This window comes from Haliotis rubra, unplaced genomic scaffold, assembly GCF_003918875.1.
Source record: "Haliotis rubra isolate DU_JTF1 unplaced genomic scaffold, ASM391887v1 Scf161, whole genome shotgun sequence".
NCBI lineage: Eukaryota > Metazoa > Mollusca > Gastropoda > Lepetellida > Haliotidae > Haliotis > Haliotis rubra.
In genome coordinates this window covers 95,564-107,784 of record NW_025765570.1, presented here as the reverse complement: position 1 = coordinate 107,784, position 12,221 = coordinate 95,564, and the positions used below count along the sequence as shown (strand labels likewise).

General features: G+C 41.8%; 1 protein-coding gene across 1 annotated transcript in view; it reads left to right on the top strand.

Moving 5' to 3' along the window:
- LOC124271531 overlaps positions 1 to 12,221 on the top strand; it is a 97,161-nt gene that overhangs the window by 67,478 nt on the left and 17,462 nt on the right. The window contains 10 exon segments of the mRNA XM_046706673.1: positions 2,208 to 2,924; positions 4,074 to 4,206; positions 5,153 to 5,347; positions 6,382 to 6,547; positions 8,924 to 8,991; positions 9,863 to 9,963; positions 10,514 to 10,660; positions 10,875 to 10,964; positions 11,568 to 11,674; positions 11,830 to 11,908. Coding sequence (XP_046562629.1) covers positions 2,208 to 2,924; positions 4,074 to 4,206; positions 5,153 to 5,347; positions 6,382 to 6,547; positions 8,924 to 8,991; positions 9,863 to 9,963; positions 10,514 to 10,660; positions 10,875 to 10,964; positions 11,568 to 11,674; positions 11,830 to 11,908 — 1,803 coding nt within the window.

Below are 12,221 nucleotides of genomic sequence, written 5' to 3'. Positions count from 1 at the left end.
ATTTTTAAGTCAAAGAATTATGCACATGTCATGAGTTTTATCTGTCCTGACAGTTGAAATATGACTAAACTGCACCACCCCTGCAGGAACTCCAAGTACTGGTCCCCAGCAGTCAGTGCTGGCCATGGGGTGGGGGGTGGGGGTGGCGGGGTACCCTGACAAGCTGGCTGTTTGGTTCCAATATCCATTACTGGTTTACCTGGTATATATTGTTTGTTTGTTTGTTTGTTGTTTAACGCAGCACCCTACACTATTCAACCTATATGCTGGCAGTCTGTAAATAATCGAGTCTGGACCGGACAATCCAGTGCTCAACATCATGATTATCAGTCTACGCACTTGGGATATGATGACATGTGTCAACCAAGTCAATGAGCTTGACCATCAAATCCTGTTAGTTGCCTCTCACGACAAACGCGAGTTGCTGAACACCAATACATATCTTGCATGTGGTGTTGAATAACAGAGAATAATATAGTATTCCCAGAAATTATCAAGAAAGTTGTTTCGGCAAATATCTAATACATATATGTAAACTATAAAAGTTTTACTTAAATGAATATGTCGAGATATGATTCACTTACAATCTAAGTGTCTTTTCAGTACTTTGTGAGACCTCCTTGCCCTGCAATACCCGCCTGAATGCACCTAGGTACACTACCGATCAACATTTGTAGGAATCATGTGACAGCATATCACAATATTCAACCACTTCTTTCTTCATATCCTCAATATTTCCTCAATAACTCCTTTTTTATTTATTCTGTCCTCCATTAGTCCCCATGTATTCTCAATAGGGTAAGATCTGGGCTGTAGATTGGCCAGTCTAACACTTGAACATTTTCATCCAACAGCCACTGTCTTGTGCAGCCCGCACTGTGTTTTGGGTTGTTATCATGCTGGAAAATCCAATTATTTTCATACAGTGTTCAGGCCTTTGGAAGGAGGTGATCATTTAAGATGTCAACATATTGTTCCTTCATCAAATTTCCAGTGAAAATACACAAATATCCCACACCACATGTGAAATTTCGGGCTGTTTTGGGTGTTGGTAGATAGATTTCACGGTATCTTTTGTCCAAATTTTCACAAAGTTTGGAAAAAGCCAGACAGAACTATCATCAGAACATGTCCCAATCTTGATTTCCGTGAGACCTACACTAGCTTAAACGTGTTTCTTCTTGTGCATCTTTCATCAATGGTGAGGGAATTCCGTGTTTTTTCACCCAGTTAAGTCTTTCTAATTTTTGTCTAAGAGTTTCATTACATACCTGAGGACTTCCTCTATTTATCATCTCATTTCTGATATTCTCAACGCTTTTCAATTTTCCCCTACTCACAATCTGACCAAGTTGCCGGCGATCCGTAGTACTGAACTTCCTTAGCCTCCCTGCCCCGTCTTGTGCTCAACCCCAACAACTGACTGAATATTACAGGTGTGACGATACAGAAATTTCACGATACGATACGTATCGCGATATCATGGAACGATTCGATACGATGCATATCACGATATGCTATCTTTAGTTATTTTCTTTAAAAAAAGTGTATTTTGATAACAAGAAACAGTGTAAATTTTGACATAACCGTCAATTTCTGGTGAATATTACAATTTTAAGGTCAACGATATATATCACTATACGGAATAAAGTATCGATATATTTATTGTCAGAAAAAGTATCACGATTATCGATACTATGATATATCATCACAACTCTGCTAATATTCTTCAAAGTTCTGTACACTGTAGACAGAGGAATGTCATGTCTACCAGCTAACTATTTTGCATTAGTCACAACCCTTTCAAATTCATCTAGAACCAGCTTTCTTTTCTCTTCTGCTGTCAAATCTGCCATGTCAACAAAGGAAGCCGTCAGGTTCCAGGGGAGATAACTTATGATGTAGTAAGGTTCATTCTGAAACCTACAAGAGTTGCCTCCCATACTGAGTAACTTACTACATAATGTAACACCTACCTTAAAATGCTATTTTCCATATTAGGAAACAAAGATTTCCTCAATAATTTCTGGGAAAACTGTATCATGGAGGCTAGGGTAGTGGCTCAATGGTCTGCCTTTATTTGGTGTGTAGTGTTGCAGCAATTAGGTGATCTTCAAATTGTTGGTTTAACTGAAGTGGAAAACCTCAGTAACCTGTGACTCTGTAGGCTTTTCTCCAGTATAAATCTTATTCTTTGATTGTTACAGTCAGTCCGCTACCCTGTTCTTGAGAACTTTGACAAGGCTGGCCTTGAGAGGATGATCACCCTGTTTGGGGAGGATGAGATTTATCTGTGTAAGTCTCACTACAATGCATGGCAAGCCAATAAAGAACTCAGTGAGGTCCCGCTCATGAAGCTCAGTGACTACTCCGCTTACCTGCTGTCCCTCCACCTACAGGGCAACAACCTTTCCACCATTCCTAAACAGCTCTTCCAGCAGCTCCCAAACCTTCATGACTTGGATATTTCCACCAATCAGATTCAAGAAATTCCTGAGGAAATCGGTCTGTGTACAAAGATGTTGAATCTTTCAATGCACCGTAATCAAATCTGTGATATTCCTGAAAGCATCGCTAACATGACAGAGTTGAACAGGTTGGACATCAGCAACAACCTTCTGAAGGAAGTCCCAGCATGCATCTGCAAGTTGACGAAGCTTGTCTGTTTGTATATACGGACTATGCAGCTGACTTCGCTACCAGACGAAATAGGGAACCTGACACTTCTGGAGAAGTTCTATCTGAATGAGAATGCCATATCAGAACTTCCTCCCAGCTTCACCAAACTCACTAACTTGAAGCAGCTCTCACTGAATGGTGTGAGCTGGGTCAAGATCAAAGCCAACACGATTCTTTCCAAGAGAAACTTTGAGAATACCCTCAGGGCAGCCAATCTCCAGCACTTCCTGGACAAGAATGAACAGGTCTGTTATATATCCTTCACTGTGTCTGCTGTCAGCCTTCTTGTGATCTTCAAATCATTATGAAACCTCTCCTACTAAATGATCATTAAACATTTTGTTCAATGCCAGATAGAACACATTTGTGTTCAAGTATGTTTGTGTTCAATGTTGTGCCAAGAATAGGATTTTGATATTGACCTGTGAATCCACAGGACAATCAGACTGAAAGAGAAACAGTTTCGTATTAATATATGCAGGGATACATCTATCTTTCAAAGTTAGAGCTGTGGGCAAGCAAATTTGGGAAATTTGATAATTCCTTTGAAAACCTAGTCTCTATTACCCCGTAGTCATAGTTGCTGTTATGGCAGTTTTCACAGTATAAATATCTGTAGATTTTTCTCTTCACTGTCAGTTGTCTCCATGAGCTGATGCACAAGAAGTAGTGTCAAACAGATCTACTGTCAAGCACAAAGTTGGATTATGTCACGGTTTTCTGTGTGGGCATGGATCAATGTTCCCAATTTATCTAATTCACAAATTATTGGTTTATTCTTTCACTGATATTTATCACCAAAACTTTTCCAGTTTTAACAATCTATAAGTAAGACATCACCTTTCACACAAGGTACAGGCTATGTTTACAGCAGTGTTTGAGACTCCATGTAAATGTGTCCAAATTGAGAAAATTTTGAATCAAAACTTTTGTACATTTCCTTTTTCTTGTCTGTAAGCAAATATTCCATGATGATTTGCATTGTCTGCAGTATTGTAACATTAAGCATGAACTCTTCTTCCTCTTTATTTATTCAGTTTTCTGTAAAAGTCACCTAAACTGAGCCATCATTTACATAACTATATCAATATGTTCTTAAAATAACATTTTCCAGAGACTTCAGACCAAATATTAGAATCTGATTAGGTTGTGAAGAACCCATTTGTCTCTGGTTTGTGAGTGATGCATGCACAGTTAACAATAGTCCATGAAACAACTACACTACTGCCGACCGTGATACTCGATCACCTTTTCAATGATCCAACTGTGAAAATGTGACTTTATGATCCCCTACCCAAACATCATCTTTGTGGTGTTTATGTGTAACTCTGTGTCTGTGTCAACTCCCAACCCTGCTGGAGATTACACCCTTCTGTGTTTGTGTCTGACGACAGGACCGGACAGCAATCTTCCAGTACTTTGATGAGAACACCAATGGTACGCTGGAGCCAGCGGAGATCGGGAAGCTCAATGCAACCATCTTCTACACCTTCCCCAGATTTGGTTACATGGGCAGCGAGCCTCCAGGTCAGTTGTCTGAAAGGTTTCTCTGTGATACAGGGTAGCCCATGACTTTCTGATATCACATGACTAGATTGAAACACATGACATGGGGATAACACATGACATGATGATAACATATGACATGGTGGTAACACATGACATGGTGGTAACACACATGGTGGTAACACATGACGTGCTGATAATATAGGACTGGAGGGAAACACATGACATCGTGATAACATATGACATGGTGGTAACACATGACATGGTGGTAACACATGACATGGTGCTAACATATGACATGGTGATAATATAGAATATGGTGATAACTCATGACATGGTGATAACTCATGACGTGGTGATAATATAGGACATGGTGATAACACATTACATTTTGATAACATATGATTGCATGGAAACACATGACATGGTAATGACATATGATATGGTGAAGATATATGACATGGTGATAACACATTGCATTTTGATAACATATGATTGGATGGAAACACATGGCATGGTGATAACACATGACATGGTGATGACATGGTGATAACTCATGACGTGGTGATAATATAGGACATGGTGATAACACATTACACTTTGATTACATATGATTGGATGGAAACACATGACATGGTTATAACATATGACATGGTGATAACACATGATATGGTAATAACGCATTACGTGGCGATAACATATGACTGGATGGAAACACATGACATGGTGATAACATATGACTGGATGGAAACACATGACATGGTGATAACACATGACATGGTGATAACATTTGACTGGATGGAAACACATGACATGGGATAACACATGACATGGTGATAACACATGGCATGGTGATAACATATGACATGGTGATAACACATGACATGGGAATAACATATGATATGGTGATAACATATGACAGTACATGAGCTGGTGACATGTCCTGATATATCTCCTGCTACTGTAGATGAGGACACGCCGTGTGGCTTCCCACAGGAGCTGCTGAGCCTGGAGAAGCTGGAGTATCTGAGTCTGCAGTACCAGGGCATCGTGTCCGTCCCAGAGGACATCGGCCGTCTCAAGAACCTGAAAGTCCTGAACCTGAGCCACAACCCTTACCTCCTGTCCATCCCCGCACAGACAGGCAGCCTGCCCCTCAAACGTCAGTACAGTGTAGTCATAGCTTCAGGTTCTCTGTAGCCTCACATTAAAGTTATTCCAAGTAATCATGTATATACTCATGTGTTATCTGCTGTAGGCATTCTACTGAAGAATATGCTTGTAATACCCCCCGTTTGCCTACTGAAGAATATGCTTGTAATACCCCCCCGTTTGCCTACTGAAGAATATGCTTGTAATACCCCCCCGTTTGCCTACTGAAGAATATGCTTGTAATACCCCCCGTTTGCCTACTGAAGAATATGCTTGTAATACCCCCGTTTGCCTACTGAAGAATATGCTTGTAATACCCCCATTTGCCTACTGAAGAATATGCTTGTAATACCCCCCGTTTGCCTACTGAAGAATATGCTTGTAATACCCCGTTTGCCTACTGAAGAATATGCTTGTAATACCCCCATTTGCCTACTGAAGAATATGCTTGTAATACCCCCCGTTTGCATACTGAAGAATATGCTTGTAATACCCCCGTTTGCCTACTGAAGAATATGCTTGTAATACCCCCCATTTGCCTACGGAGCCACACATAATGAGCACTAAGAAGTTAGATCAGGGACCTTGATGATTGTGTCATTCCTGCTGATTATTGTTGGTCTGATGTTTTGAATACATTCTGCATTGAAATGAATGTTTGATCATGAAACTTACTTTTTTTCCAAAGCCTATCCCTAAAATCAATCTTTCTGTCATCAATTTCAATGTATACTTATTTTTCTATTTTATCCTCTGTATGCATTGTATGTATGCTTTTATGTAGCGCCTTGAGCATGTATCAGTTGGTGGAAAATGGCGAGCTAAAAATATCCATTATTATTATTTAATATTATTATCATTTTGACCCAAACAGACTGTAAATGCATAATGTATTTTAGTCTACAGTCTGGTTCTTCTTCTTCCACCATTTTATGACATTTCTGATATGATATTCCAGAAACATTAAGGTGAGCTACAGACCAAAATTTGAACTTATCAATAACTGCAACAACAGTCTTCTATAATGATATCATGTATATTCAGGACTGGAACTTGACGAATGCCCAATGCTGAAGACCCCTCCTAAAGAGATAAGAGCTAAGGGATTTTCTGCCACATGTGCCTACCTGCGCCGTCTGCTGAGTGGGTCTGTAGAATGTCGGAGAACCAAACTCATGATGGTAGGGCTGGGAGGTGCAGGCAAAACCAGGTACGTCCATGATGAAGATTTATGTTACTGGGGTCAAACTGCAGCTTGAATGTGTGCCTGAGTCATTGAATGTCAACTTCTGTGTGGATTGTGGGGCTGAGGAGGTCTGGGTAACCCATCCTTGTAAGGACATCTTGAACGTGTGCCTGAGTCATTGAATGTCAACTTCTGTGTGGATTGTGGGGCTGAGGAGGTCTGGGTAACCCATCCTTGTAAGGACATCTTGAATGTGTGCCTGAGTCATTGGATGTCAACTTCTGTGTGGATTGTGGGGCTGAGGAGGTCTGGGTAACCCATCCTTGTAAGGACATCTTGAATGTGTGCCTGAGTCATTGAATGTCAACTTCTGTGTTGATTGTGGATCTGAGGAGGTCTGGGTAACCCATCCTTGTAAGGACATCTTGAATGTGTGCTTGAGTCATTGAATGTCAACTTCTGTGTTGATTGTGGATCTGAGGAGGTCTGGGTAACCCATCCTTGTAAGGACATCTTGAATGTATGCCTGAGTCATTGAATGTCAACTTCTGTGTGGATTGTGGGGCTGAGGAGGTCTGGGTAACCCATCCTTGTAAGGACATCTTGAATGTATGCCTGAGTCATTGAATGTCAACTTCTGTGTGGATTGTGGATCTGAGGAGGTCTGGGTAACCCATCCTTGTCAGGACATCTTGAATGTGTGCCTGAGTCATTGAATGTCAACTTCTGTGTGGATTTTGGGGCTGAGGAGGTCTGGGTAACCCATCCTTGTAAGGACATCTTGAGTGTGTGCCTGAGTCATTGAATGTCAACTTCTGTGTGGATTGTGGATCTGAGGAGGTCTGGGTAACCCATCCTTGTAAGGACATCTTGAATGTGTGCCTGAGTCATTGAATGTCAACTTCTGTGTGGATTGTGGATCTGAGGAGGTCTGGGTAACCCATCCTTGTAAGGACATCTTGAATGTGCACCTGAGTCATTGAATGTCAACTTCTGTGTGGATTGTGGGGCTGAGGAGGTCTGGGTAACCCATCCTTGTAAGGACATCTTGAATGTGTGCCTGAGTCATTGAATGTCAACTTCTGTGTTGATTGTGGGGCTGAGGAGGTCTGGGTAACCCATCCTTGTAAGGACATCTTGAGTGTGTGCCTGAGTCATTGAATGTCAACTTCTGTGTTGATTGTGGATCTGAGGAGGTCTGGGTAACCCATCCTTGTAAGGACATCTTGAGTGTGTGCCTGAGTCATTGAATGTCAACTTCTGTGTTGATTGTGGATCTGAGGAGGTCTGGGTAACCCATCCTTGTAAGGACATCTTGAGTGTGTGCCTGAGTCATTGAATGTCAACTTCTGTGTTGATTGTGGATCTGAGGAGGTCTGGGTAACCCATCCTTGTAAGGACATCTTGAGTGTGTGCCTGAGTCATTGAATGTCAACTTCTGTGTTGATTGTGGATCTGAGGAGGTCTGGGTAACCCATCCTTGTAAGGACATCTTGAGTGTGTGCCTGAGTCATTGAATGTCAACTTCTGTGTTGATTGTGGATCTGAGGAGGTCTGGGTAACCCATCCTTGTCAGGACATCTTGAGTGTGTGCCTGAGTCATTGATTTTCAGCTTTACATTTCCAGTTAGCAGACTAGTGTGTCTGCTGATAACTGTTTGGTTTGTTTGGGGTTTGCACCATTTTACTGATTTTGTGTCATTGTCTACTGTTTTATGTTAATGATCAAATGAGCTGTCTGTTGAGTGAGCGAGTGAGTTTTATGCCGCACTCAGCAATATTCCAGCTATATGATGGGGTCTGTAAATATTCGAGTCTGGACCCGACAATCCAGTGATCAACAGCATGAGCATCGATCTGCGCAATTGGGAACCGATGACATGTGTCAACCAAGCCAGCGAACCTGACCACCCGATTCCGTTAGTCGCCTCTTACGACAAGCATGGGTTACTGAAGGTTCATTCTAAACTTGACAAAATGTTATTTTGTGTTTACAGAAGTAGCAGACTTACATTGTTTGTATGCTAGAATTTACCTTTATACCTGTGAAAAATGAAAAATACAGAAACAAATTTTGAAATAAGGATATAACACAAGCAGGCGACATCTCAAACAATATACTGGTGTGGAACTGGACAGCTTCCCCAAGTACCTAAACTGGAGGGAAGTAGTGTCACCCAAAGGTCTCTATGATCTGCCAGAAAAGAACCTGCAGGTGTGGTCATTCCAGGTGTGTAGCTGTGGTGATTCCAGGTGTGCAGGTGTGGTCATTGCCTTCCACTGGCTGCCCAGTCCAGTCTGAGGATGTGATGTACTGATACTCCTGTAATGTCATGCCGATATGGAGATAGAACATCTCTCTTACTGCTGTATAGTAATGGACTTTTGTTTGTGCCGCAGTTTGGTGAAGGCATTACTGAGTGGCAGCCACAAGACGAAGCTGAGTGTTGGAGAGGATATCACAGATGGTAAGATATGTTAATTCTCGAAAGCTGTCTGCGTTATAAAGAGTTGTTAACAGCCATTTGGCACGGCTGCGTGAGTGAATTGAGTTGGCTTAATTGATCAGTATTTTAGTGATTGTCACTGTGTCTCAACTGAGTGTGGCAGGAAAACATGATGCTCTGAGACATTTACCATCTTGGAGAACGACACAATTGAACAACCGTATTGTGCTTACAAACCAAGTGAGTGAGTGAGTGAGTTTAGTTTTACGCCGCACTCAGCAATATTCCAGCTGTATGGCGGCGGTCTGTAAATAATCGAGTCTGGACAGACAATCCAGTGATCAACAGCATGAACTTTGATCTGCGCAATTGGGAACCGATGACATGTGTCAACTAAGTCAGTGAGCCTGACCATCTGATCCCGTTAGTCACCTCTTACGACAAGCATGGGTTACAAACCAACAATCAAGGTGAATCAGAGATTCATAAGCCTAGCTGATGCAAATGTTGCACCCTGGATGACTAGAGCACTGCCCTCTGATGCATAGAAACAGCTACTGTGACATGTAAACTCCAAATACTTACTCCTTTACAAGAGTTTTCATTACTTCTTTTGAAGTGGTTAAAATGTTCACTCGTCCTACAAAAGTCCTGGGTTCAATTCTCCAAATGATTACAATGTCTGAAACCCATTTCTGCTTTTGCCCACCGTGATATTTCTGGAATATCTATAGAAGAGGCATAATACCATATTCACTTTCTCTTACTTTTCAAAGAGTGTTTTAGAATATTGTTATGTAAGTGTGTGCGCGTAAGGTCTTGCGTGAGCGGCATCATCGTGGGTGTGTGCGTGCATGCATGTTTGTATGTATGTATGTTTGTTTGTTGCCAGGTATTGACATCTGTCCATGGACAGTGGCGACGGACGATGGTCAGGTGACGTACAGCGTGTGGGACTTCGCTGGCCAGACTGTGTACTACAACACACATCAGGTAGGCACGTCCAGCACTCCAGTACTTACCCTTACATTGTACCTGGTTTGTCATATGCAAAGTACAGAAGTGATATTTTGCTGACATGTCTGACCTTGCTAACATTAGTGCATTAGTGTTAGAAAATAGGGGGCTACCATTGGGTATATAGTGGGACAGGGAGTCATATGTCCCACAGATGTCCTTACCATGTCAGCTTCCAGGGTAAATCTCTGAAGTCATCTGGACAATGTATTTGACCTTCAGTCTGAAGGGCCTTGGTTTCAAACCCCATCATGGGACTTGGAAATGGATTGGGGATCATAAAAATCTTTTTCAAAGAAATACCAAAAGCAAACATCAAACGAATGGGACTTTCATGAATCAAAGGTATCACACAAGGGAAGGCATTAGTTGCCTAGGATGGAGATGATCACTTAAGTTCTAGGTCAAGATTCTGAACACATCGTCAAGATATAAAAACAGTAAATAACACAATCAGGAAGGAACTTTAAACATGTTGATGCAAGATGCATTGAAAATGGTTTTCAGACGATTGTTTTGATTCCAGTTCTTCCTGTCAGACCGATCCATCTACATGCTACTGTGGAACATTAGACTGGGACATGAACATGCAGGACTGGACTTCTGGCTCAACTCCATCTCTGTACATGCTCCCAAGGCTCCCATCTTTGTTGTGGGTACTCATGTTGACCAGGTAGGTTTGATGGACACCCCCAGCCCACAGCAGCATTTGACAGTGTAGGCTTGATGAACAGTTCTAGCCCACAGCAGCAGTTGAACAGGTAGGTTGGATGGGCAGTTCTAGCCCACAGCAGCAGTTGAACAGGTAGGTTGGATGGGCAGTCCTACCGCCATATTTGACCAGCTGGTTGATAACCATTATGACATGAGCTTGTCCGGTGTTGCAGGTGTCAAAGGTGGAGATTCCAGTGAAGGAGATGCAGGCACGATATCCTCGCATTGCAGGCTTCCACTTTGTATCCTCCCACTCAGGACAGGTAGCTATATGGTCATATAAACTAAATATAATGTATCTACCTGATTCTTGGACTATAGTCCAGGGAATTGAGCATCTGCCTGGAGAGCAGATGGTTTGATATCATACCAACAGATGATAAAAGGTGGTATTTAATTCTCTCAATGGATCTATAGTCCGTTTGGGTTCAAATAAGAATGTTGAATGATTAAATAACTTGAAATAGGGATAAGTGCACAAAACTTAAAGAAGACACATGGTCTTAAAACCTCTGTACCCAACAGGATCCGAAATCTGACATTTTATGATCCACCATCCGCTTGTCACCCCTCGCTGGGAATCATGAAAATAGCGTAATATTACATGATGGTTTCTTAAACAACTTTTTCCATGATCATTCATAAAACATCAGATTTCAGATCCTGTTGGGTACAGAGGTTTCAGGACCATGTATCTTATTTGTGTTTTGTGCACTTATCCCTATTTCGAGATATTTAATCATTTGAACCCAATCGAACTATAAACCTTTACACCTTCACCTTCTAAACCATATGTAGCGGTTAGCATACAAGTCTTTCAGTCATTTGTATATCCCAGGCAGTGAGATATGTTTCATATCCCCCAGGGTGTAAAAGAACTTCAGGACCATGTGCTGGATGTTACCCTCCAGCAGCAGTACATGGGGGAGAAGATACCGGGGGTGTGGCTCAGCTTTGAGGAACAGATCAAGAGGTAAATACAGAGTTAATGTTCTTGGACAGACAGGGGTGATCTTAAACATGATAAGTGTCTTGCTAACATACATTCATATCTGCATAATAGCTGTATAATACAATTGATTTGGAAATTAAGACTGTTCATTGCCACTCATCTGCTACGTGTTCCAGCCTGAAGGACAGCAGTGTGATAGAGTACAAGGACCTGGAGAAGAAGGCCCATGTCTCTGGAATCTTCTCCCAGTCAGAGGTCAGTGACACAGCGCAGATGTCCATTGGTGCCTGCTGCATCACAGTCTGTATACATCCCTCAACTAGTTAATCCCTTTGGTGAAGCAGCCAATAGCTGCCTGCCCATATATACTCCTGGGAATATTATTCATGGCCTGGTAATTTATTTGGCTTTTTTCTCCTCTGCCTTGTCAAACCATTCATATTACATAGCCTGCAAGAGCTTTCAAGGCTCCTTGGAGATTTGGATAGTGGCGCAGCATGGTAGTTGAAATGTTCACTCATCACACGGCATGACCTTGAATTTGAAGGAGGTGGCCTAAAGAAGCTGT